The sequence below is a fragment of the Alligator mississippiensis genome, chromosome 9, assembly GCF_030867095.1.
Source record: "Alligator mississippiensis isolate rAllMis1 chromosome 9, rAllMis1, whole genome shotgun sequence".
Classification (NCBI taxonomy): domain Eukaryota; kingdom Metazoa; phylum Chordata; order Crocodylia; family Alligatoridae; genus Alligator; species Alligator mississippiensis.
Window position 1 is genome coordinate 14,126,538 of NC_081832.1, and position 26,089 is coordinate 14,152,626.

At 42.4% G+C, this 26,089-nt stretch overlaps 1 protein-coding gene across 6 annotated transcripts in view; it reads right to left on the reverse strand.

The window, feature by feature from the left end:
- Positions 1-16,854: 16,854 nt before the first annotated feature.
- Positions 16,855-26,089, reverse strand: part of STAU1 (staufen double-stranded RNA binding protein 1) — a 42,824-nt gene continuing 33,589 nt past the window's right edge. For all 6 annotated transcript variants that reach the window (XM_059733167.1, XM_059733163.1, XM_059733166.1 and 3 more), the window contains 4 exons: positions 21,671-21,990; positions 20,887-21,009; positions 18,587-18,672; positions 16,855-17,903 (listed from right to left, as the gene is read on the reverse strand). In XM_059733167.1, coding sequence (XP_059589150.1) covers positions 17,816-17,903; positions 18,587-18,672; positions 20,887-21,009; positions 21,671-21,990 — 617 coding nt within the window. In that variant the 3' untranslated portion in view covers positions 16,855-17,815. The remainder of the gene's footprint in view (positions 17,904-18,586; positions 18,673-20,886; positions 21,010-21,670; positions 21,991-26,089) is intronic.

Here is a 26,089-nt window from a genome sequence, read left to right on the forward strand (position 1 = left end):
GCACAATTAGTGCTTGGAAGTGCAACAACTGGCCCTGGGCCTGGTCCGTAGCCACTGGCAACATCAGGGGGTTGCACGCGGGTGCATGTGCACCCCTTGAGATTGGCGGTGCACTCCCTGTGAAAAGGCGCTGTGGGCACTGCTGCAGGCGCTCGCCCCCCACCCCCGTCACTACCGATGGTGTCTGTGGGCAGTCCGCAATCGCTGCTGGACACCATCACTGCGGCCAGCGGCATCTGCAGGTGGTCACTGACTGCCAGTCAATGCTCGCCACCCCTCACCCCGCTGACAACAGCGCCACGGCCACCTGTAAAAGTGCAACTCTGCCCTTTCTCCCAGCCTGTAAAGGTGCAACTCTGCCCTTCCCTGGCTCTACCTGACTTCAGACTGACACAGCTGCTCACCTCTGCTCAAAGCAAGGGACAGCCAGGGAGAAAGGGCTCCGCTGGCTTTTCCCTTTAGAATTCGCTCCGGGAGGTGCCGCGCATCTTGCAGGACGCAGGTGTTGATGGCCTCCAGAAGACTGCAATGGAAGTGAAGGAGCTGGGGGCTGAGGCCTACATGTACACATGCTATGTAAGCCAGGAAAAGGGCACAGGATGCCACCATAGAAAGAGTGCAAGTCACGCACCTCCATGCAGTATCAATAATGTTGGGCTGGCCACAGAGAGGTTCGTCTTGCAATGATTAGCCAAACTTCTGGAAAGGACCATGAAGACTAATGGGCATGCTCACTTCAGGTAAGCAGTAAGTGTCGCAGACCATGGCAAATCCAAGCTAAGATGCTTGAGAGGCCACTTGATTCCGTGAGTAGGGATTTCGGTCCTAAGCTACTGTGCAACTTTCAGGAAGCCACTCTGTCTCCACGTGCCTACTTTACTTGGCTATTGATGCTGTTGGTGACGGGCATTGTCTTTTTCTACTCACACTGCAGCACCCACCCCCGCCAAAGTCCTATTTTCTGACCCCAAAGCAAGCAGATTCCAGTTGAGACAAGAGGACTATGCTGGCAGGTCCCTCTATTGTGGGAAGTCCTTGATCCAAAACAGGACACTTGCTTGCTGCCTTCAAGCCATGCTGCAGCAGTGCCCACCTCTTCAAGGGCTGGTAGCAGGGCGAGGGCTCTCTGCATCTGTCCAGTTTGGGTAACACCATGTGACTTGTACATATGGGGGAAGTTCACCACAAAGTAACTGAGCTGATTGGGGGCAGTGGAAGGAAACTGAAATGCTTTTTGCAACTTTGGGTGGTTTAGTAATTAAACTAAGGATAGAGAGTACTGGGCAAGGTAACTTCTGACACCTGCTTCTGAGATTACAACCCCAGTAAATTAGTTAGGGTCAGACATTCAAAAGCGTTAACATAAAGCATGCCTTCGGCTGTATCTCTACTTTTTGTGTAATTTTCATAATTTTTAAATGATCCTCTCCAGGCCCTCCTTTCCTTCTGTATAAAATGGGAGGCAGCTGATGATTTAGGTCAGAGATTCCAGCCTTTACCCTCTCCCAGTACTGTTATCTATTCCCACGCTCAGTTTACACTTAGAAAGATGTTTGCCTCCAACATCTAGTCAAAATTTCTCATGCTGCAGTTGAAACCCATTACTTCTTGCCCTATCCCTAGGGGAGATGACAAACAGTTATAACCTTTGATGTATATGAAGACTTGTTATCATGTCTCCTCTAAGCCAAGCAAACTCAGTTCTTCCAACCTTTCCTAGCAGATCATATTTTCTAGCCTTCTGATCATTTTTCTTCCTCTTTTCTGGATTCCTTCCAGCTGGTTCACTTCTCTCTTGAAGCATGACACTGAAAACTGAGCAGCAGAGAAGAGTGCAATGATTACTTCACTTGTCATATATCTGATACTCCTGTTTATGCATCCCAGTACAGTGCAGGCTTTTTTGCAACACTATGACAATGTTGCTACATGTTCAGTTTGTGAACTCCTATAACCCCCAGATCCTTCTCATCAAAATTACTGCTTAGCCACTTGTTCTCTAGTCTGTATTTGTGCATTAGACGTCTCCAACTTAACTGTAGTACTTTGCACTCGCTCTTGTTGGAGCTCTTCCTTTTTTCAGGCATTTGTCCAATATTCAAGGTCTTTTTAAAATTCTAATCCTGCTCTCCAAAGTGCTTGCAGCCCCGCTTCCAGCTCAATATTGTTTGTAAATCTAATAAGTCTACTCTCTAGTCTATTATTCCAGTCATTCATAATAATATTGAATAGTCATGGACCAAAGATAAAGTCCTACTGACCCTCTTCTTGCTACATCCTTCCAGGAATCGAGCAAGTCTTTCTAGGAACTGAAATTAGGCTGGTGAGTCAGTACATCTCCAGGTCCCTCCATTAAGTTTTATCTTTGAAAACATTTCATTTTTCTAAATTCTCTTATCCATTCCTTTCCTACTTAGCCTGTATGCTTTTGTCCTTGCCTGACCTTGCTAAACCATTATACTCATCCTTGATCTGGTTTTCAGTTTTGTCCAGTTTTTCTTGAATTTTGGGTCATAGATTTAACCATAGTAGTCATTTCCCATCTTTCCAATGTTGAACAAAGAGCCCGAGTTTTCCAGCTCTTTGGTCTGTGCAGCTTAGATCACAGAAACAGACATGTTGCTTCAGATTTGTTCACTCCTATCTCAGTCAGATGTACTAGTCATTTTATTAGCTAGAGATTAATATTGCCATAAAAATAGCACCAGCAGCAGCTGTCTCTTATGTAAAATGAAAAGAAATAGTTATTAGTCCTTGTACTGCAAGATTTGAAAGTGCTACCAACTGGAACAGAGAAAAATCCCATTAAAAAGAAGCATGCAAGTTGGTCCCTCACTATTTGGGATTTAACTTCCACAGCGGCATCCCACACCAGTCACTGTCAGAGAACAGCTACTAAATTAATTGACAAATCAACATGATCCAATGTGCAAAGGCTTTGTGGTCTAATTTTGAATTATTAGAAAACTAGAGCCTCTTGATTCAAACCGAGCTGATATTCACAGCCCTTCCACGCTTGGACTCTACAATGGTTTATGATCTGAGATTTGAATGTCCACTCTATGGAGAAACGAGGTCCTTCACTTGGGGTACACCTGGATCAGGGGCTAGCTGGCTCCTATAATTTGGGTTCTCTCACCCAGGGAATTATTGTTGGTGCTGTATGTAGTGCAGCGGTATCTAGGAGCCCATTGTGCTGGACTGTGCAACAGCACAGAACAAAAACAGCTCCTGAGCCATTAATTACAAACTCCAAAAACTCAAACAGAGCTCAGGATGGAGAAAAAATACCAAAGCAAAAAAGTTTCCAGTCTTCCAAATCCTCCCCCCCCCACTTCCTTTTTAAAAAAAATCTAGTCCACTCAACAAAGGAAGAAATTTCTGTCAAAGATTATATCAGACAATTTCAGGGGCTTGGAAGTCATGGTGAGATCCCTTTAAATATTTCTCCAGTAAGTAAACTGACACCTGTAGAGAGTGAAGCACCTATTTCAAATGAGAATCATCTAGTTTATCAGCCATGTACTCAGGCAGTGCTGTGCAGGGTGATTTTACCCCTATCAGTTCACCTTAGGAATGGGAAGCCAGTAGGCATCCATATGTTGCAGAGCTCCTTTGATTGAGGGTGCCACATGGCACCTGTGCAAACTGAGAAATACCTTCATTATCTCCTGCACTGCTTGTGCAGAGCAAGTGCAGCTGTTCACATTCAGAAAGGTCAGCCAAGCAGAGCATGCCCCTTCCAGTGAGAGGGGTAATGCAGAGCCGTTCTACATGGGTGAGCGGCTTCCAAGGATTTCACAAGCAAAAAAGAAGCCTCTTGTTGTCGGTGTAAGATCAACTAAAAAGATGGAGTCAAAGAGGAGAGATAATGCAACTAAGGAGAGCATGGGGAAAACTGAGGAACCCCACATGCTACAAAAGCAAGGAGCTTATTGGTCTGAACAGAGGAAGCACATGTTCCTAGGGTCTGCAGCCAAGTCTACTGTAGATTCATGCCGTATCATTCTTAGACATATAACCAAGCTGGGCCTGTTTCCCCTCTGTGAAGTGTATACCGGTTATACGGAGAGATCAATAGCTGCTTGGTCATTCAGCTCTCTCGAGTGGGATTCACAGGGTCTGTAAACAAACCAACCAGAGTTTCATAATAAATCTTCTTTTGCAAACGATTCCAGTGACAAAGCAGCCACCTCAAAATGAACCTGAAGATATACATGTCCTGCAACTTAAAGAAGAGGTTTAAGTGAGGTTGGTTAAAAGCCAACGGGAACAAGAGAAATACTGCAAATGCGTGAAACAGTACATGAAAATATATCCAGAGGTAATTTGATGAGAACCACTGCATGAGATATTCTGTGCTCCCTCCGGAATAACTTATCCTGTGCGGTTTCACCCAGGATCACATGCAAGACCATAGCAGAAGTGGGAACAGACATGCACAATGCACTATCATTAAACTGCCTAATTAAAGTTCAAGTCAAAATGTTTTTTCCAGTATGAATTGCGACTCTAGGCAACTAATTCTGGAAAGTGGTTTATCACTCCAGACTTGTGGAATAAAGTCTGGATCCCTTTAATCCCAGCACCAGAGCACCGAAAGATGATGAAAAGACAACCAAACAGAAAGACATTTTAAGAGGATTGCAGGGTAAACTAAGCCTGTTACACCACAAACCCAGATCACAAGTACAGCCACAAAAAGGAACTTTAAATGGGCACGAGTGTTTCTTCATTTGGCAGGAAATGGGTATTGGGAGAGGCTTCGATAACAACTGGCTTCAGCACAGAATAGTATTGAGTGAATGGGTTTGATCTCTCTTGTTAACATTCCTCTTTCTTTTTCATGCCCGAATCATGTGAGGAGTCTCTTTGCTAGCCCAGTATTTAAATATGGTCCTACAACTCAGATTGGACTTTGAAGTTGGAAGGAGAATTTTTTTCTGAAAAAACAAAACAAGGAACAGTTCAAACATACCTCAGCTTTCTTTGCTTTTTACTTTTGGATGAAGACAGAGCTTCTCTAGGAGAGCTTTGCTGGCCTCCTGCCAACCTATGAAAGCTTTGCTGGATTCCAGCCATTTTCATGCATTAGCCAACAGGACAGCTCTCTCAGAGACAACTGCCCTAAGTTCTTGCTTTCTTGGCACAGATGCTTTTTTCACAACATTGGCTATAGAGATGCATGTGGGCCATGTCTGTATAAGAGTTTTTGCCTTGCGTACATCAGGAATCATGTGCTCTTCTGCCATCAATGATAGGGAAAGCCAGTGGTGGCATTGGAGTCACTGTATTGCCTAACCTTACTCTTGCCAATGTGACAATAAGCTGTTGGTGTGGAAGGTGTCTCTGATAACTCTACTACTGAATAGTCTCATTGTTTTGTAACATGCAAAGCCTTCAGCAGCATCCGAAGGGCAGAGACAAAGTTTCAGCTCTCTAAAAGTGAGCCTCAGATACAGGCGTTCTTTTGTTCTAGTGCCCAAGCATGGAAAAATGCAATCAGGAAAAGTTTGCACGTTGCCAAACCAGACGTTACCGTTTCCCATGGGAGCTTTTGAGGGTTTTAGCATGCAAACGTTTAGCTAAACCTGGGGTTGAAACAGAACCTGGGATCTGAACAACTCCGACCTTTGTTAGAGCCAAGATCTGCACAGCAGGTCCCACTTCTGTAAAACAAGCTACCTCCAAAACTTCAGAACTAATCACCCTCAAGTTTGGGGGAAATTTCCCAAATCCTTAAGAAGCATCTTATGTTCACATCATGGAGAAAGAGCCAGTAAAAGGGGGGAGGAATTGCTCTGAAGTAATGTGGACCCAGAAGGCTTTTAGCTTGCAGTAAATTAGAAATAAAAGTTCTAGCAAAGCGTCAGCAGAAGGGACCTTGCAAAGGTGTGTCCAGATTTGCAAGTGTAATAGCAGCTTTCAGTACCAATAAATAATCTCTTGTCCATTTTTTTTCCCTTGCAGACCATCAAAGTCTTTCATTCTAAAAAATGGTCGAAGTGGACTGTGGCTACACTGCAGTTATAGCAGGAATCTCAGGCCTTGCAGCAGCTGGCGTAGAGTTCAGTAGCTATAGACCTCCATGGAAGCAGAGCTTTTCCTATGCAGAAATCAAAGGGTATGTTTCCCTTTGACTCCAAATTCCCCCCAGAGATGTTTTGAGTTCTTGACAAATATTTGGGGAGGTGTATAGTGGTACATAAGCACAGGGTTCCTTGTTGGTTTTTCGCTATGTAGTAGTATACTCCAAGACCTCAGCTGCCCCATCCTCAGAGTAGGGATACTAGTGCTTAGCACGCTGTACTTTGGACTCTTCCAGTGGAAGTTGTAAAAATTTTACAATTAAAGACACCTTCAAGAGCAAATTGGATGCTTATCTTGCTGGGATCCTATGACCCCAGCTGACTTCCTGCCCTTTGGGCAGGGGGCTGGACTCAATGATCTTCCAAGGTCCCTTCCAGCCCTAATATCTATGACATCTATGAAAGACACCCAAATTCCATTGAAATTTTGCTGGTATTTGGACAAGTAGCTCCTGTGTGCCACTCAGCAAATCCCAACCATACTCCACTGTATTTTCCTAATGATGGGAAGACCTTTGTTAAATGGCTGGAATTTAGACAGAAATTAAATACATCAAGAAAATTGTCCACTGGGATAACACACTCAATTATTTACTTGAACTGTTTCAAATGTTCTTGAGTATTACTGCAAGTAGCCAGTTACAGGGCGGATTTGATTTAAATCAAATCAATTTAAATCACTGGTCAGGAAGCCTTGATTTAATCATTGTTTTCTACAAATCCTTGTTTGATATCCTTTATTTATTTAACTTCTTAACACTTTTCACTTTTAGAGCAAGGTAAGAGCTTGGCTGTGTGTACACAAATTTACAGAGACAACAGGGCTGGATGGGTGGGTATCAGGTCTGTTATCTCATCTCCATATACTGCTGTTAACAGGGATGTTAACTCTGGAGCCGACAAAACTCTCTCTATGCCTGAAGAAGGGTGTTTGTCCCAAAAGCTTGCAAAGAATAATTTTTTCCAACCGTTTAGTTGGTCTAATGAAAGATATCACATCTACCCAAAGAACCTTGCCTGTTTATGATCTCTGGAGACACAAATCCACAGCTTGAGAACTGAAACTAAGCATCACAGAGATGCTGAATGGGATCTTCTAGACTGAGCACTGAGTCCCATTGGGTGGTTTTTTGTAATCTTTATTATAGGGGAGCCTCTGGGAACCCTATAAGATTGGGCCCCTACTATAGATCGTGGCCTATTATGACCTATTTATAAAACTTCTAAAAAGATTACATGAATATATTCTCAAGTAGTATACAATTAGAAGTTATAATCCCTATTCCCTATGATATCTTTGAGTTCTAACATAAATTAAAACCATCTTTATATAAGTTTATTTTTAAATAAAAAATATGATTTAAATAAAAATAGATGCTTTTATTTTTTGATTTTTTTTAAAAACATTGATTTTTATCCACCTTGGTCAGTTATCTGCATATCACAGTAGCTTATTGGTGCTATAACCTCTACACATGCTCCTGAGCATCATAAAACATTGCTTTGGAGGTACAGTAAAAATAGGATAAACCTAATGAAAGGCTGGAAAACAAAGCCACCAAAATAAGGGAGAGACAGGTGGCTCCCTTTTATTATAATTGTAAGATTTTTATGCATCCCTGCAAGGTAAAATGGCAATATTTACTATCCATCTGGAAAACATTAAATGAGCAACTTTAATACTCATAGCAAGGAGAATAAGGTTGTAGCAATAGGGAGCGATTACCCTGAATGCACCTCTATATTTACAGTTCCAGTGACCCGACTGGCTCAGGGAAGTGAAGCTCAGAGCAATCTATGTTTCGTAAGCCATCTATTGCCATCTAAAAACTATAAAAGTCTGGCTTGTAGGATCTAATCAGAAGCCCGGTGATTCCCATTGGCCTCAAAGGGTATTAAATCACTCCGTAGGCTCCCTGGTACCTTTGGTTTATGCACAGACACAGCTTGTAAAAGACCTTATTCTTGGGGGAATAAAAAGGAGACAAAGGGAATTATGGACCAGCGTAGTGAATCAAAAAGGACTTGAAGTGAGCAATAGAAGGAAGAGTGTTTTAAGGTCAGTCAAGCTCACTAAAAAAAACAAACCACAACATACTAGAGTCAGTCCAATTACTTAAGAGCATTTGGCCCATAAGATTGAGGCAGTTTATAGGAAGCAACCTGAGGAAGTCACAGGAGTCTCCTTTGTCAGCCCATGGGCAGCACAATGCGAAGCACATGGAAACCTGTTGTTTCAGAGAACAGCCGTTGGCCATTGCCCTAGCCAAGAAGGTAATTACTATTCATTCACCATGGAGCTTTCCCAATAAGCATAAGCCCCCCTCAATACACGTGCCAACAGCTAGGGCCTCTTTCTTCCCTGTAAATAAGTTTGCAGTATCTGGATTCCACAAAGCTTTTTGCCAGGAGTTGAAACCAAAGGAATTAATGGCAAGAAAACCCACCCTGGGGGCCCCTGTTTTGCCAACACTGGCATGTTCACCGGACATGGAATCAGATACAATTATTTACATCCGATTCACTGCTGAATGTGTCCAATCTGTCTTTCTTACAGGAGTCAGGTTAAATTGGTCTTTTCTGGGGGAACAAGATAGACCACCTGTAACTACCTGCTGAGAACTAGAAATCAGTAGACATGCCAAACATTGATAGCAATTCCACACAATTCAGCAGCTCAGATAATAGTGCCATTAGTTTCACCTTTAATTCACCTGGAGGACTTGCTCCTAAATATTACTGAACTATTATTGCATTTTTTTTTTTTTTTAACAATATTGCCAAACTCTGTCATGTGCTTTAAGAAAGGGCAGATAACTGAATCAGACTAGCATCCCTTGAGATGGATTTTGAGCTAGAAATCTTTAGTCACAAAAAACTTAAAGTAGGGGCAGTCCATCCTCTGAAGGATAAAAGGCAGGCCAGACCATGTGAAATGGTATTTGGACACATGCAGGAAAGGAACAGGAAAGCAATGCCAATTTTGTGGCAGTTTCACATTCCAAGAGCACATCCTTAAAAACAGAGTGGAATTACTGGACAATGACACAAAGGACGAGGACTGCCTTCCTGTGAAAGGGAAGGCTCCCATGATAGACTGGGTTGGTCTCCATCTATAAAGATCAGGCCTTTCCTTCTAAATATAAATAGACGTTGCTGTGTCAGCAACTACAACCCCTTATTTCACAGAAACATCACATCTACACAAGTTTAGAAGCTGACAAAAAACTGCAGTTGCTTTTGGTCTAGCATGAGGAACTCCGCAAATATTACTAGAAAAGTAAGGGTGCACCGATAAAAATGTTTTGGCCTAATACCAATGGCCGATTATTAACGAGCCATATCAGCCGATACTGATCCGATTGCCGATATGCAGCCCTTGGACAGCAGCACCTGGATGGTAAGTCGGGGGGGGGGGGGGGGGGGCAGGCAATGGCAGGGAAGAGGCATGGGGGGAGCAGATCAAGGCCCTCATGTTGAGGGAGGGAGTAGGACTGGGGCAGGCCAGGGTGCAGGACAGAGCTGTGAGTGGCTCATCCAGGGGGCAGGTGGCTCCCACCGCTGCACACACCCCAGGGAGAGGCATGCGTCTCCCAGTTCTGTGCACGAGGCAAGGGCAGGCTGCTGCTGTGGGCTGGGGCAGTACTGGGCTCTTCCCAGTGGGGGTGGGGCTGTGCTGGGCCAGGGCTGTGCTCTGGGTGGCAGTGCTGGAAGGAGGGCCACAGGGGAGCTATGGCAAATTCTGGGGCGGCTGTAGCCCACTTCTTAGCCCCCCCCCCCCCCCCCCCCAGCGCTCTTGACACCTGCCCCAAGCATAGCCCTGACCCAGGCCCCCCCACCAGGAAGAGCCCAGCCCTGCCCCCAGCCTCAAGTGCACAGCAGCAGCCTGCCCTCACCCTGCACACATCTGGGGGGCATATGCCCCCTATGCCTCTTCCAAGGGTGTGTGCAGTGATGGGAGCCACCCTGTTCCCTGGACAAGCTGCTTACAGCTCTGTCCTGCACCCTGCCCCAGCTGGGAAGCGCCTGCCCCCACCCCAGCCCCACTCCCTCATCACAGGAGCCTTGATTGGCCCTCCCATATACCCCTTCCCTCCCCCGCCTTTCCCCCCCCAGACTTACCAGGTGGATGCTACTCTCCAAGCTGCTGGGCTGGCTGCATGCATGCTGTGGCCGCGCGCGGCATGTGTCGGTGACATTAATCAGCCATAAAAAGCCAACTGCCGATACAATATGGACCAGTGCATCAGTGCACCTCTACTAGAAAGTGTCAAAGGGGGCAGCAGGGCAGGCCTTATGAGGAGAGGCTACAGGATCTGAACCTGGTCAGCCTCCACAAGAGAAGACCGAGAGGGGATCTAGTGGCCATTTATAAGCTTGCCAAAGGGGACTAGCAGGCAATGGGAGAGTCCCTGTTACCCCAAGCACTACCGGGAGTAACAAGGAATAATGTAGATTCAGACTAGACATCAGGAAGCACTACTTCACAGTCAGGGCGGCTACGAGCTGGAACCACCTTCCTAGGGAAGTGGTGCTGGCTCCTACCCTGGGAGTCTTCAAAAAGGAGGCTAGATAATCACCTTGCCGGGGTCGTTTGACCCCAGCATTTTCCTGCCCATGGCAGGGGGTCACACTTGATGATCTGCTCAGGTCTTTTCTGACCTTACCAACTATGAAACTATGAAGGGGAGACAGGATTGTCTGAATTAATTTAAACCATGAGGACATGAAGTTGTACATCTTCAATAAGCTTTTATCTGGTTTACTAAAACAGCTTAGCAGGCTGGACACTGCAAGCATTTATACATGTTTTTAAAAGTGCCCGGCACTATGACGCTTACACTTGTATAAATGGCAAAATGTGCATGAGCATTGAGGAAGTGATGGTGGCATGCTTTGGAACTAAAACACATTGAAGACGACTCTGGAATAGACTCCCAGTAGGGGGTGGTGCGGGCACCCTACCCTGGAGATCTTCAAAAGGAGACTGGACCCTGATGCGCATTTTGCCATTTATACAAATATATGCAATGCAGTGCTGGGCACATCAGCTCGCATGCTCCACAGACTCAGTTAATCAAGTCTGCTCTGACACCAGATGTCCGGCATGTCAGAGCAGACAAATATGTGTATAAATGACCTTAGGTTTATGGATGCAACTGGATCTACCTAATAAGCTTTAAAAAAGGGAGGGCTGACAAACTTTCCTCCCTACCTGCAGTTTTTAGCAGAAGTATCCTCACAAATCTCCTTTCCCCCAAATTACAGGTTTTGTTTTTGTTTAAATGAAGATTTTGCTAATTGTGTTTCTAGGTGAGATGTGGAGGTCCTCCTTCCCCCATTACAATCAAGCTGCCGTGTGAAAAAGAGCAAAAGCAATGAATGGAATACTTGGTAAACAGCCTGTGCTATGCATCTTGAGTGGTTTATTTTGCAGCAGCTTCCAAGCAGTAAGTATTACCACTCAGGAAATTGCATCCACACCAATTCATTCTGGTGGTACGTTAAAACTCTTTTTTAATTTGCAGTTAAAATGTGATGCAGAGAACTGGTCTGTACAGGTGTCCAATTGCTCCTAAATACCGGATGCATTTGTTTCTAGTGTGAAGCACATCAGAAAGTTCTGTCTCTTACCACGAAACTGATATCTCCTACCTGTGAAGCCCAGGTCTACCTTCTGAAAAAAATCAAGATAGTTTTAAATATGAGATACTATGTTGGTGTTTGGAATGGTAAATATGATTGAGGTAAAACACTGTTTTACAATAGGCAGCATACAAGGTAACCCATGAAAGACTTTTTCCAAATGTTCAACTATGGTATTTCTGATATAGATTCACAGATGCCAGGGTCAGAAGGGACCTCACCAGATCATCAAGTACAATCCCCTGCCTAGGCAGGAAAGAACTGGGGTCAGATGACCCCAGCCAGATTCAGCCTTCTCTTACAGACCCCCAAGGTAAGGGAGAGCACCACCTCGCTTGGAAGCCCATTCCAAATTTTGGCCACCCTTACCATGAAGAAGTTTTTCCTGATATCTAGCTTAAATCTGCTCTCCGTCAGTTTGTGATCGTTGTTCCTTGTTACCCCAAGAGGCGCACTGGTGAACAGAGCATCTCTGATCCCTTGTTGCGTCCCCCTAATGAATTTGTAGGCAGAATTTGAACAAGATCACCTCTCAGCCTTCTCTTGCAGAGGATGAAGAGGTCCAGGTCCATCAGTCGCTCCTCGTAGGGCTTGTCCTGCCCTCATAGTGGGGGGTCGGACTCGATCTGTTGAGGTCCCTTCCGAACCTAGCATCTATGAATCTATATCAGAAATACCATAGTTGAACACTTGGAAAAAGTCTTTCATGGGTTACCTTGTAGGCTGCCTCATATCTAACACATCTTCTATTTAGCAAACTGAAAAGAGGGAAGATAAATTTGGTTTAATACCAGTATGGCGTTTGCAGCTCTAGTCATATAAAATAATTGTATTAGTGGCATTCAAGATCACTTCTTTCTTTGGATAGAGAAGATAAAAGAAAATCCCTAAAGAACTGATTGATTAATAAAGAAACAATGAAATCTTTCAAATTATAATTACTGATACAGCCCCCCCCACCCTTCTCTAGGATGTTCAAGTTCTCTCTCACAAATTCGTGAGAACTGACAGCTGCATATACCTGAATATCAGACAAAAGGAAGAAAATGCAACTGTGCATCAAGGGAGATGAAGAGTATTTTCCAGAAGATGTTACCAATTTAAACTCTGCTGAAGAGCAGGCTGAATAAAATCAGTTCAATGCAGAAGCACTTAGGGTCACAGCTTATATCGATCCACACTTTAGTCGATTGTTGTGCGCAGGTTTTCAGAACAATGAAGACACCAAGCATATATGTAATAACTACAAGGAGCAAGGAAGGTTAGAGAAATGGTATAAATGTGTGCACTAATACCCAGGGTTTGGTTCCTTAACTACTCTTCTAGGACTTTTGAAAATCCCATCCTTCATCTCTACATGAAAGAGCAGGAAACCAAACCAAGCAAACCCCCCCCCCCCCCAAACAAACCAAAAAAACCACCCACACATCATGACTGTTTCATAAACTAGTTGGGAATTTTAGCCTGAAAGCTAAGGTGATAGTAAGGGGAACTGTAGTCAAACTTAATGGCATGTCTGAATTTATGCTTACATATTTCTCACTAAAATCGTGCTGGATAATTGAAAACAAAGATGGCAGCCTTGGATTCTACTTGGTTCTCAGTTGTCTTCTGTCTAGTTAGGGCTGTCATAAAAAGATACCATTCACATTTTGCCAAAAAATCTGAGGTCAGGAGGGAAAAGATGATCCTTTCAAGCTGCACTAAGTGTGCTATTTAGCAAAAATACTCAGAGGCTTGAAATGTGTTTTTAGTTTGCATTAAACTAAAGCTCTTCCTATTTCTATCACAAAATCACGAGACCTCTATACTTCCCAGAGACCTCAAAGTCCAGTGGTTAGTACAATCCCATTGAGTATAAGACACCCAGGATTCTTGCGCCTTGTCTGAACTAGACTGGACAACACAGGGACTTGAACTAGGGTCTGCCATTTCCAGGTAAGAGCTTAATTCTAATGGGCTGTTAATCATGCTGGGGTCTCTCTGATCTTGAGAAGAAATTTCATCCTGGAAATAGGAAACTCTTCCTACTGGAAATTTTATTCCTGGTGATTTCAACAAGTCAACATTTTCTAAAAAAAAAAAGAAATGCTGAGAATTCCCTGACTGGCTTTAATTTCCTTCTCTTTTAAAGTCTTGCTGTTCTCCAGCTCAAACAGAATACACTGACCCACCCAGGAAAAAAAAATAAGACAATGCACTGGTTCCCTCAAGAAATGCATCACTTTCCTAGTCACCATGCATGGTCTTTAGAGTGCAGCTTACTATTTGAAATACCAGATTAGCAATGGTTTCTGGTAGAGGCCTATGAACTTTAGAGGATGGCAGCTACCATCGGACTTATACTGCACATGATGTACCAAGCCTCTGTCTAGCTCCACCAGGGTATCAGAGGAAGTGCTAAACTGCGACAATGAAACAGTTCTAGACTATTTTATAATTTCACTCTAGAAAAGCAACTTAAAGAACCCTAACACCTTCCTAAAGAAAGTGTGAAAAGGCCTGGAAGAAAATAATGCAAACCACAGATACCAGGCTTTAAAAAGATTCAAAGTTATAAAATCTCCAAGTGCTGTCTCTCTTCTGCCATCTTGAACTCTGAGTCTCAGGCTGCTTGCAGACATTAAAAAACAAACCCCAAAACACAAAAACCAAAAACTTTGTTTTACCAGAAGCAGCAGCATATTATTTCAACCTGGCTCTGCAGCCTCTGCACAGATTGGGCACTTCAATGGGGCTTTTTGCCGCTTTTAGCCTAAGCTGATTCAATCAACTATTAGATAAAAGTGCCAAAAAAGCCCCACTAAAGCACCTGATCTATACAGATGTTGGACGAGCCAGGTCAAACTAACACACTGCCTCTTCTTCTGGGTATGTGCTGGGCTTGGTGCAGGAACATGCTGAGTTTAAAGTAAACTGCCACTTCTTAAAATATATTTTAATATCTACAAGCAGCCTCAGTAAACAACTGTCAACTACTATTAACATAACAGTTTCAAGGCAGATGAATCCCATTCAAAATCAGGATTTTAAAGGCAAATCCACTCTAACAATTGAATTGCATGACTGACTTTCTTAATAAAAAAGCAGTAAGATCCAGGACACATACTGATCATGTCAGGACCTAAAATGCTCAAAGAAAGATACAGAAAGATTAAAATAAATCCTCTAGCAAAATGAGAAATCACTTTAAGATGACTAGAAGAGGCCCCTTGACTGGTAAGCCTGTTTGACAAAATCTCATGCTATGAAAAAAATTATGAAAACCATCAAAGCCAAGAACCTCTGATGCAAAGGAACATTTTTGGAACAGTAAACAGGCTAAGAGAATTTTTTTTTTTTTATCAGGGTCATGAGCAAGAGATTTGTTAGAGAAGCAGGTTTATAGATTGAGGATGAAATTTTGATTTCAGTGGAAGAGTTAGGTCAGTGCTAAACTCTGCTGTAACACTGTCCCATAGCATTTATCTGAATCACAAGCACCTCCAAAAAGTTGGTTGGGGTTTTTTTGGGGTTGTTTTTTTTTTTTAGGAATTTAAGAAGAACTATAACAGAGAGAAAGTCAGAGAAGTGAATGGAGCACTGCACCGTGACTTAAAAGACTCACAGTCCATTCTCAGCTTTGCTACTACCCTATGGTCGAGTCATTTCACTTGTACAGATCAGTTTTTCTGTCTGTAAAACAGATTAGTGAGTACTTACCTCCACTGTTAAGCACTTTGAGATGCACTGATGAAGTGCTATACAAGAGCTGCTTGTACACTTGTCTTTTCTGGTCCTTGCTATATTAAGAGTGGATCATAAATAAGGCTGTAAGGTTGGTCAAGTGACCACAACCTCATGTGAACACAGTGCTTTCCCTTGAAGCCTTCTTTGCCCCACTTAGACTGATGCACATGATTTGAAGACCTACTTCATCTGACATAGATTCCAAGCTGTCAGGGTGAGGAACCTTACCATGTACACAGCATACAAGACATACATACAATGCTATGTATGCAGCATCTCCAGAACAGCATAGGTATTTGATGGCATAAAAGTTTTTTCATATTTTTCTGTAGTCTTAAGTGAAGAATGATGGGGAGCCCGCTATATATCTCTACCAACATGCTCCAAAATAGCCAGGAGCATGCTCATAGCCCTGCCTAAGGTTAAACTGCAAAGCGTAAGTTCAGGGTGACCACCTGCATCACTTTCAGTGCAGCACCTGTTTTCCAATCTAGTTTGCCACCCACTTCAAAGTTGGTTGTAAGAATTTGCAATACAAAGTCTCAGCCTAGCAAGTTTCTTTTAATTTTTAAATTTACAGCATTTTAGTTCTACAAATGTAAAAAAACTTTACAATGCTTTTTATGCTTAGAATGATCAAGAACAACTTTGATTTAATAAAATTTGGTAAGCAGTTGATATGGCCAATTGCTTTCTATGTGAACAAGATACATTTTAATACGGCCGAGACATTTAGCTTTGAAAAAACCCCGGTATGTATAGTAGGTGTTTTTCATAACATTTACTACACATACAAGTAGGTATTTAAGAAGTGCTTCTAAAGGTTACCAATTAAATACACATTTAAGATAGTTCACATCCAACTGATATATTTAGGTGTCAGTCTATTGTGACAGTCTTTGTTGCTAAAGGGCAAGTTGGTTGGGGTTTTTTTTGTTTGTTCTGTTTTGCTTTTTAAAGTACTACTCCCCCAAAATTACTAAGTGCAAGGCTAAGGTTATGACTAAAGTTACAGAGCAAGCAAGGAAACTTAAAAGTAAAGAGTAAGCTTCAAAAACTGTTCCAAGCTGCCATACCACTTTTTTTCCTTTCAAAATCATGTTATAACTTTAAATCACTTTAAGCTCCCATTAATGTATTTATATGCTAAGACATTGTGGCACCAAAGACAAAGTGTCCCCCCATATTACTTTTGATTTTCCTTGATCTTGCTAGTGTGCGTCACAACCTCCACATTACTAAAAATGTAGTTATTTATAGGTTATTGATCAACCATTGTACAGTTACTTCATAGCTTTACATTACTGCCCATACTATATCACAAGCATTACAAATCCTATTAAAAAAGCAACCCCAGTAGTGGCATACAAGAATAAATTAACCCAAAAAATTTAATATTACCATTTATTGGTGACAAACACTACGTTTTACTTACATTCCATGGGGAGAAAAAATTCCAGCGTAAACAATGAACTGAAGCAGTACTTAACTTGCAAGGCTATCGTGCTTTACCTGGACCATATGCAGAAAACTTTATTGTGCACAGTTGTGTGCACAATAACACAACATCAAAAGCAACACAGTTTATATATAAACATAGGTAATTTTTTTCAGCCCTACATGGAGATGTAATTAAACAGTATAAAGCACTCAAGGAAAATCAATCTGCAGTTTTATATGCACTACATTGAGATCATATCCTGTAATGTAGTGAGCTGTGTGCCATGACATATATATCTATATAATATGTATAATATAGATATATACGACACAATTTTTAAAACAGAGATCAGAAATCACTTAGACTCCTCTTGCATTCAAGTCCCCCCCGCTCCCCCCTCAAGAAAACTAGAAATTAACCAAAAATGATCAAACAAAGTTTAAAATTCCTAAAATGTTTAATTCATACAACCGTTGGAGAATAAAGCTTGGCTTGCCAAGATCCTGGACTACTATTTTTTTTTTTTTTAAATAAAGTGGAGGGCACACAATTTGTTTCCAGTGAAACTTTCCTTTTTTCAGTAAAAACAAAATAACTACATACATGGATATGATCTTCTCAAGTTAGTTCACAGATAATATGTCAGTCTCAGAAGACAAAGTTTCTAAACTGTGCTATTTGTTCTAGATACAATTAAGAAACTTTTAAATGAAAAATTTATAGTGTCATTTCAATCAAAACAATAATGAAACTAAAAATTTATCACTGTTTGAAGAGAAAGCAACGGTTATGATTTAGATACTACAGTAGGTTGTAAAGACTGTAGCACTCTAAAACAGTTAGGTTACATTAATAGGAAGCATTTGATTTTCTCTGGTGCTTTCAGGTTTGGGTCCAGTCAAAAGCCTTTTTAGGCAGTGCTGTCCAGTGTTTGTCCCAAAGTGTTTGAGTTAGCCGGTTTGAGGAGAGGGTCGCTTTCCATTTCTTGTTTCACACATCTGGAAGCAAGAAGCTACCTGTTAATTCAGATGATCATATGGGAACACCATTTCAACCAACATAAACTTTTAAACCATGAAATAAGATTTACAGACAAATGACAAAAGTCATATGAAGCAACAGGTTTTATAATTATAATCTGTCTTTAACAGATAAAATGCATATACCCATTCTACTATTTAATTATCTCACCTTCTGGCAGGGAAAAGTTGCTCTAATAAAAAAAGAGAATAATTTACAATTCCATAATAGCATCTTGCTGAGAGATTGCATCTAACGCAGACATTTGGGTTATGGCTGTGTAATCAGAAAGCTCCCAAAAAGAGGAACAACTCAAGGTTTGTTAAAGCAACTAGAAAAGAACCATGCATTTACAGACCCATCAAATCATAGTTTCAGGCCAAATGGGACCAAGCAATCCAAGATCCCGTGTACAGAGGCCATTAAAATTTTACCCTGTTGTCCTTGTATTGAACCCAATAACTTGCATGTGACACCATGAAAATTACAAGGCATCATAAAACCAATTCTCTTCTCTTACTGAGATGACAATTTAACACTCACTATTATAATTCTCCTGGCAACCCCCTCCCTCACTGAGACACAAAATTCTACTTGTCCTTAATCCATTATAGGTCATAGCCAATTTGACTTTAGCTCTAGAAAAATTGCTTTTACTCACACAGACATTGGTCCATTTCCTGTTCTTGGCATCTCTGTACTTTGTTGGTCCAACTCAGACAGCAACTTTAAAATGTTCAGTGCAGCCTAAAGGAAAGAGATTTAGTTAACTGGTGGCCTTTAATTCATTTGGTGACGCTCGTTTCCAGTGCCCACTGGCTAACAGTAAAGTCTTGTCTAAATTCCTTTACTCCAACACTGAAGTACAGTGAAAAAAATCCTGCTAAAAACCAACTTGCAAGACTAAGTGTTAGTAGCATAGCTTGAGCTTTCCTTAGTGAAGGGAACAATAACAACAAGGTAGTACCCAATTAACACTTTGCCCTGGCTCCTGGTGTCCTACAGAGGCCATTAGAAATGAATACATTGGTAATCAGACAGCTCAGAAAAAAGGTTAAAATAAACAGAACCAGAAGACATTTTGCAGGAAAAGCAAGCAGCCAAATCACATTTGGAGAAAACAACTGATTACATGGATGGGTACTGTGTGATTAGCAACCAAGTACCCACAGGCTATTTATGTGAAAAAGCTTATATAGAAAAAGTCATCTCATTGGGTTAGCTGATAGGTTTGGATTTTGTTTTTTAAATATTTTTGCTTTAAGATTAATTATAATTTTGTATACGTAAAGTGTATGAGCTTGTGCCGTGACAGTCAAAGGGCTGCATACACACATTCAAATAACCTAGGAGAATTCTTTTAGGTTTGCTCTCCAGATAGAGAAACTTACCCAGAGCCGCGCGTACAAACATTCGAATGCTAAAGCCCTGAAGAGTGGAGGGCTTGCAGTGTCAACACTGTGCAGTGGATGGGAAGGGGGGAAAGAAGGAAGGAAAGGAGGGGCTGTGTACAAGTCCCAGCATGCTCTGCAGGCTTTCTTAGTCTGCCTGGTGACAGATCGCAGCAGTGTGTAGGGAAAGAGCTGGAGGACTATGTTTTCTTCTGAGAGAAGCCATGGCACGTAAAACTCTCCAGGGAGTGATTTATCCCTGGTTGTTCCCAGGTCAATTTTTTCCTGTAGTGGCCATTTGCAGCCTGAGAGAAAAAGCCTGAACATTTGTACACATGAGGTTTCTCCTGGGAGAGCAGCAACTCTCCCAGTAGAAACAATGTCTGCATAAGGCCAAAAGTTACTCTGTAAGGCAGGGTTTTTTTGCTCCCCAAATCTGCCACTTGTTCTGGTTTGTGTATTTAAACGCTTTAGACCTGGATTTGAAGGTAGCTAGGAAAACTTCAAAACTGAAGAAGTGACAGAAGTCAGATTAAAGGAAAACTCCTGCAAAATTTAAGACCATAAAATCACTACAGGAGACTGAGATATGTAAAAGAAGTAACAACACTATATTTAAGAAAATCTATTTAAGAGTTAAAAACCTGCTGTGCTGTCCTAACCTTCTAAAGTTGCACATTAGAACAGGTTCCTGCTGGACAACCCAAGAATGAAAATTTCTTTGAACTGTAACAGACCATATACAAACCGCCAACACTGTACTGCACTTTCCAGACATCTAAAAGTGCCTGGCACTGTGGCACATACATTTGTATAAATGGTGAAATGTATGTTAGCACTGAGAAAATGGCAGCAACATGCTTTTGAACTAAAACACTGATGTTTTAGTTCAAAAGCGCACCACTACCATTTTCTCACCACTGACACATGTTTTGCCATTTATATAAATGCATGCGATGCAGAGCCAGCATCAGCTCGCATGTGGAGCAGACACTATTAATCGAATCTGCTCTGGCACGTCCAAGACGACAAAGGTATGTGTATAAATGCCCAAAGACACTTCTTCTCAAAGTCTGCAGTTTAGGAAACTAATCTTTTGTAAAGATATATTTCAACACCATTAATCTTTTAAAAAGAAGGAGTTTACAGATTTGAAAGCATCTCATGATATCTAAAGGTGAGTTGCATTTCTTGCATCTTGGTTTACTTCCCAGCAGGTGTAAACTGAAGAAATGTTAGAGCAAAGTGGTATTCACCGTTCTCAAGAGTTACCAGACCATTCAATCAAACTTAAAAAAAATATTTAAAGAAAACCTGCATCTACGGTAAGAAAGCAAATACATTGTGCATAGACAAGAATGGTAAATGTGTCCTTTAAAATTCCTCATGCATTACTCAAATTATTCTTGGACTACTTCTGAAAACTGTACCATATCAGACAAAAATATAGCCATGAAACAAATGCTGTGTAATTGGCTATACAGCTGTGAAACACTGTCTTGGTTTATCAGCTGCACTTGCTTCTCAGAGCAGAACCAAGAAGAAAGCATTTCAACAGTAGTTATCATACCATATCATGGCAAGATTCTACATCCTTTCCAATTCCATGACTGATCAGTGGTGGCTGAGAGGAACAGTTTATAAGAGATACAAACTCATTCTTGTTATTTTTGGGAAAGTCTTTATATTCAACCTGAGAAAAATAAAGAGAAGTGCTGTAGTTACTTTCACTCAAATTGAGAAGTAAATATATCACATCCACTATCTGTTAGAATACTGGCTTATATGATGGAACCATGTTCTCTCTATCTGTACATTTCTTCTGCCTAGAAAATAAACCAGTAAGAGCATTTACTGTGAAGCCTAGCTTTGCTCTGCAATAGCTCTCAAACAATTGTAAGAGTTTTGAAAGCATTCTGGAAGAAAGGCACTGTATAAAAGTTATTGTTGTCTTTATTCTTATCAAGGATATTTACCATTTTAATGTCTTCGTATTATACTTTTGAAAAATATGGAAACCATGTTATGTATTAAATTAACCCAGTAATTGAAATACAAATTCTGATTAAAGGGAACATGCAAGATGAATTATTTATAGCTCGCAGCAAATATCAAAGTACCAAACATCTTTCAAAAAACTTAGTGTGTGGAAGAGGCAACATTGGTTAGCTGAATATTCCCACAATGTGGAAATTTGACAAAATGGAACTTAGTTTCTATTTTAAAAAGAAAAAGATTTGTTATTAGCGCTGAAATAAAATAAAGCACTTAGAAAGCATCTCAATCTTTATGAAACAATGTTCCAAACTAGCTTGACACTGCTTTTCCAGATATGCCCCAAACCAAACATTTACCTGGATGCCCTGAACATTGGAAAGAAAGTCCAACTGTTCAGAGGGTCTAGTGAGTGGTCCATGGGGTACGTGGCTTGATGAGTTGTTATTCTTTAATATGGTCTCAGCAGTAGGAGAAGTACCACCATATAATAGCTCTCTAGCAATCATGGCCGTTACTGTAGCCTTGGCAGGGTTGGGGGCTGCCCTACTGAACTCTTTGGTGTGATGTCCTTGATTGGCTCCTACAGCTTGTGCAACCTCAGGGACCATGGGAAGAATTCCAGCTGGAAGCTGCTGATGGCTGAGATAAGGCATCCTAAACTCATCATCTTTATTACCTGAAAAGACCGAAGTACAAGTTAAATAGATACTAGCCATTTATAATGGACACATGTCAACATACATGCAGTAATTTATAAGCCTCTAAATACAAGTTTGTAGACATTAAAATAAAAATTTAACATACTCCTAGAATTGACTCCCTTTCAGCAGTTCAGCTACACTTCAGACAGTGTTTATAGTGCTCAGTTGTTTTGAATCAATTATTCAATACAATATCCACTTTTGCTAGAAGGCCCCTTTATCTCTAAGTACCCTGACCCACCTCTCTAGGCGAGTGCTAGGATCTCTCACTGCTGTACTCATGCTCCAAATGAACTTGAGGGCACCACAATCTGGTCTTATATTTCAGTCACAACAGTTATGAGCACCACTCAATTGTCGGGACACCTAGCAAGTACTGTAGGCATAGTAAGTAGGGCTGTGAGAAGCTCCAGTAGTTGATTCGATTCCGAGGAGATTCAGCCCAATTTGGAGGAGATATGGCCTGATTCGGGGACCGAAACTCCAAATTCTTAAAGCATCCGAATCGATTTGGAAAAGATTCAGCCGGTTTGGAGATTCAGCCATAAACTAAGCAGGCAGCTGACACAGCTGCCTCCAGGTGGTAAGTCTGTTGGGACTGGGGGAGGGAAGGTGTGGGGGAGGGAGGAATTGGGGCTGGGATTGGAGCTGCTCAGCCAGGGCGGGAAGGGGGCGGGGGGGGGGGCTGGGGCGTGGGATGTGGGCACAGCAGCACTGGGAACGGGGGCTCTGCCCTGCTGCCACTTGCCAGCCGGGGATGGGGTGCCCACAGGATGCAGGCACGGCTTGCTCCACGCAGAAGGGGACAAGCAACAGCAAGGCATAGCCCCTGCTCCTAGCACTGCCATGCCCGCATCCCCCCGCACTGGCTGGCAGTTGGCAGCAGGCCAGAGCACCTACTCCTAGCGCTGATGCGGGCACGGCAGTTCTGGGAGCAGGGGCTATGCCCTGCTGCCGCCCAGAGCAAGAAGTGCCTACAATGCACCCTCACCCTCACCAGGGGCCCCGGTCACTGCTGCTGAAGCTGGTGAGTGCAGGACTTTTTTTGTTTGTTTTTTGTTTGTTTTTTTAAAGGTGTTGGGACCAGGCTGGGACTGGGCAGAGCAGCCATGGGGGCTTCTCCCGTGGCTCCCCTCCCCCCAGGGAAAGGCAAGCACAGTCGGAGGAGCCATGGGAGCCGCCCAGCTGTGTCTGCCTTTCCCCGGCTGATCTAAACCACCAAATCTCTCCAAATCAGTGATGAATCTTCCAAAGCTGATTCGGCTGAATCGACTGGGGACAGTGATCCGAATCGAATCACTGTCCTCCAAATCCGAATTGAATACTTCCCTGTTCGCACAGGCCTAATAGTAAGACGACAGGCCTTGGCCAGAAGTTCAGAAATGGAGGTTATGAAAAGACAGTCACCATGGACTGCCATTTTGATGGGGTGGGGAAGCTTGCATGTACTGATGACCCTAAGAGCAACGCTGTCAGGAGTCTTGTACTGCTGGTAGGGTCACCCATAGTGGTGAGGTATCAGATGAAGAGCAGTCCAACATGACACAAACCTCAACAGTGGAGCAGGCATACTTCTCAATGGCTGCAAAAGTGGATGACGACAACAGTGGAAGAGTAAACCCAGCCATCTTGGATCTCCTTTCCACTGACACAGGTTTCTCCTCTGCCAAGATCTGTGCGGGTGTCAACGCGCGACAAACTCCTCACATAAACAGATCACACGCAGGCTTCTCACTGGTCCAACATCTACTACAATAACCAATACCAATACCTATAACTTCTACAAAGTCCTGTGGCAATGGGCAAGTGACAGGGGACAGAAGTAGTGATCACCAGGAATTCCCCAAGTCATGGATCTATGTGCAGGTGGTGATCACATGATGGTGACCATCATGATAGTGACAGAGATTGTGACAGAGCAGTCCTTTTTAGGATCCCCTCTGCTCACCCCACATGGGAAGGGGGCTAGAAAAGGTGCTCCAAACAGACTGGCCCACTTTACCTTACCTGACTGGATAGCCACTTCCAGGGGAATCACTCTAATTGTGGTCAAGAAGTAAAAATGTCTGTTGCACCCTGGAATGTGCAAACCCTACTAGATGACCCAAACAGTGACAGACCTGAATGCAGAACAGCTGCAGTCACCTGACAATTCTTGCAATCTCTCTGCTCTCAACAAGACCAGACATGCAGGCGAAAGCCAACTGAAAGGGGGGAGGGGGGCTAGCTATACATTCTTCTGGAAAGGTAAATTTGTAAATGACAGGTGAATACGTGGCACTGGTTTTGCCATTAAGAACCAGACTGTCAGATGAATGATTACATTCCTCATTGGCATTAGCAAGAGTCTCATGACTCTCTGCCTTCAACTGACAAACAATTCATTTGCTACTATCATCAGTGCATATGCCTCAAACACTCAATGCCTAGGAAGAACATAAAGAACAGTTTTATGAAATTCTATCAGCTTGAAAGTTGACAAGATCATCTTCCTTGGAGACTTCAATGCAAGAAGGCCATGGCCTGAACATGTGGAGGGGCACCCCTGGGAAGGAAGGAGTAGGCAAGGATAATTCCAATAACATTTTTTATTCAATAAATGTGCAGAGCATGACTTTGAGATTATTAACACTATCTTCAGACAATGTGGCAGGTATAAAACAACATGGCAACACATGCACTCGAAACAGTGGCATCTCCTTGACTATGTCATCCTAAGAGCACATGATCTAAAAGATGTCCACATCGCACATCATGAGAGGAGTCAATGACTGGACTGATCATCATTTAGTGACAACAGTCATGTCCAGAGTTGTGTTGAAACATCAAAGCAAGCCAAATCAGTCTGAAGACAGTATAACATCAAATGCCTTCAAACCCCTAGATACTGCAAAGCCCTCCAAACACATCTCAGTAAGAAATTCCCCAATCTTCAGATTGAAAATGATAACACTTGCATTGCAGAAGATTGGCAAGGTCTAAAAGAGACCATCTATGAGGCTTGCACAGAATCAATTGGCTTTTTCACCTAACGCCATCAAGATTGGTTTGATGAAAACAATATTGAGATCAAAGCCCTTCTTGATTAGAAGAGAAAGGCTTTCTGTGACTGGCAAAACCAGCCTACATCCAGTCAGAAGCAAGGAACTTATCAATGGCTTAAATCTGAAACCCAGAGGAAGAACTGAGAAATCAAAAACAAGCGATAGGAAGAGAATGAAAGAAATCCAACAATTAGCTGACAGTCATGCCATGCAGAGCTTCTTCAGTACAGTCAGGGCTGCATGTAGATGAAATTTTTGGGCCATCCCACTTAGATCTGAAGACAGCAATACACTTCTCAAAGAGAAGTCTATCAAAAAATGCTGGAAGCAGCACTACCAAAAGCTCCTAAACTGAGAACCAACAGTGACTGATGAGATAAAACTGTCAAATCCATCTGCAGCATCCAGTAAGAGAAGCACTTACCAGTCCATCAACCCCTGAAGAAGTCCACGAAGTGACAAGACATATGAAGAACAAACAAAGCATCCAGCCCTGATGGCATACCAGCTGAGGTCTTCGAAGTTGGTGGTGAAACCATGACCAACAAGCTCCACACACTTTCTTAATATCTGAAACGCTGTGGAAATTCTCACTGACCTAAGGAATGCCAATATTGTCATCATTTTTAAAAAGGAAAATCAATCTGACTGTGGAAACTACTGAGGTATTGCCCTCCTCTCCACCACTGGAAAGATCCTTGCTCGAATTCTGCAGAACCGACTGCTCCCTCTTGCCAAGGAAAATCTGCCTGAGTCTTAATATGCCATCAGACTGTCAAGGGGTACCATGGACATGATTTTTGTAGCCCGACAGATCTAGGAAAAGTGCCACGAACAACATCAGGAACTGTATGTGGCCTTTATTGATTTGACCAAAGCCTTTGACTCTATTAACTGTGAGGCTTTTAGGAAGATCTAATCAAAGTTTGGCTGCCTAGGGAAATACCAAATGACTGACTCCATCCTATGCAGTGGCTCCACTATGAAGCCCTTTGCCATTCAAACTGGCATCAAGCAGGGCTGCATGATC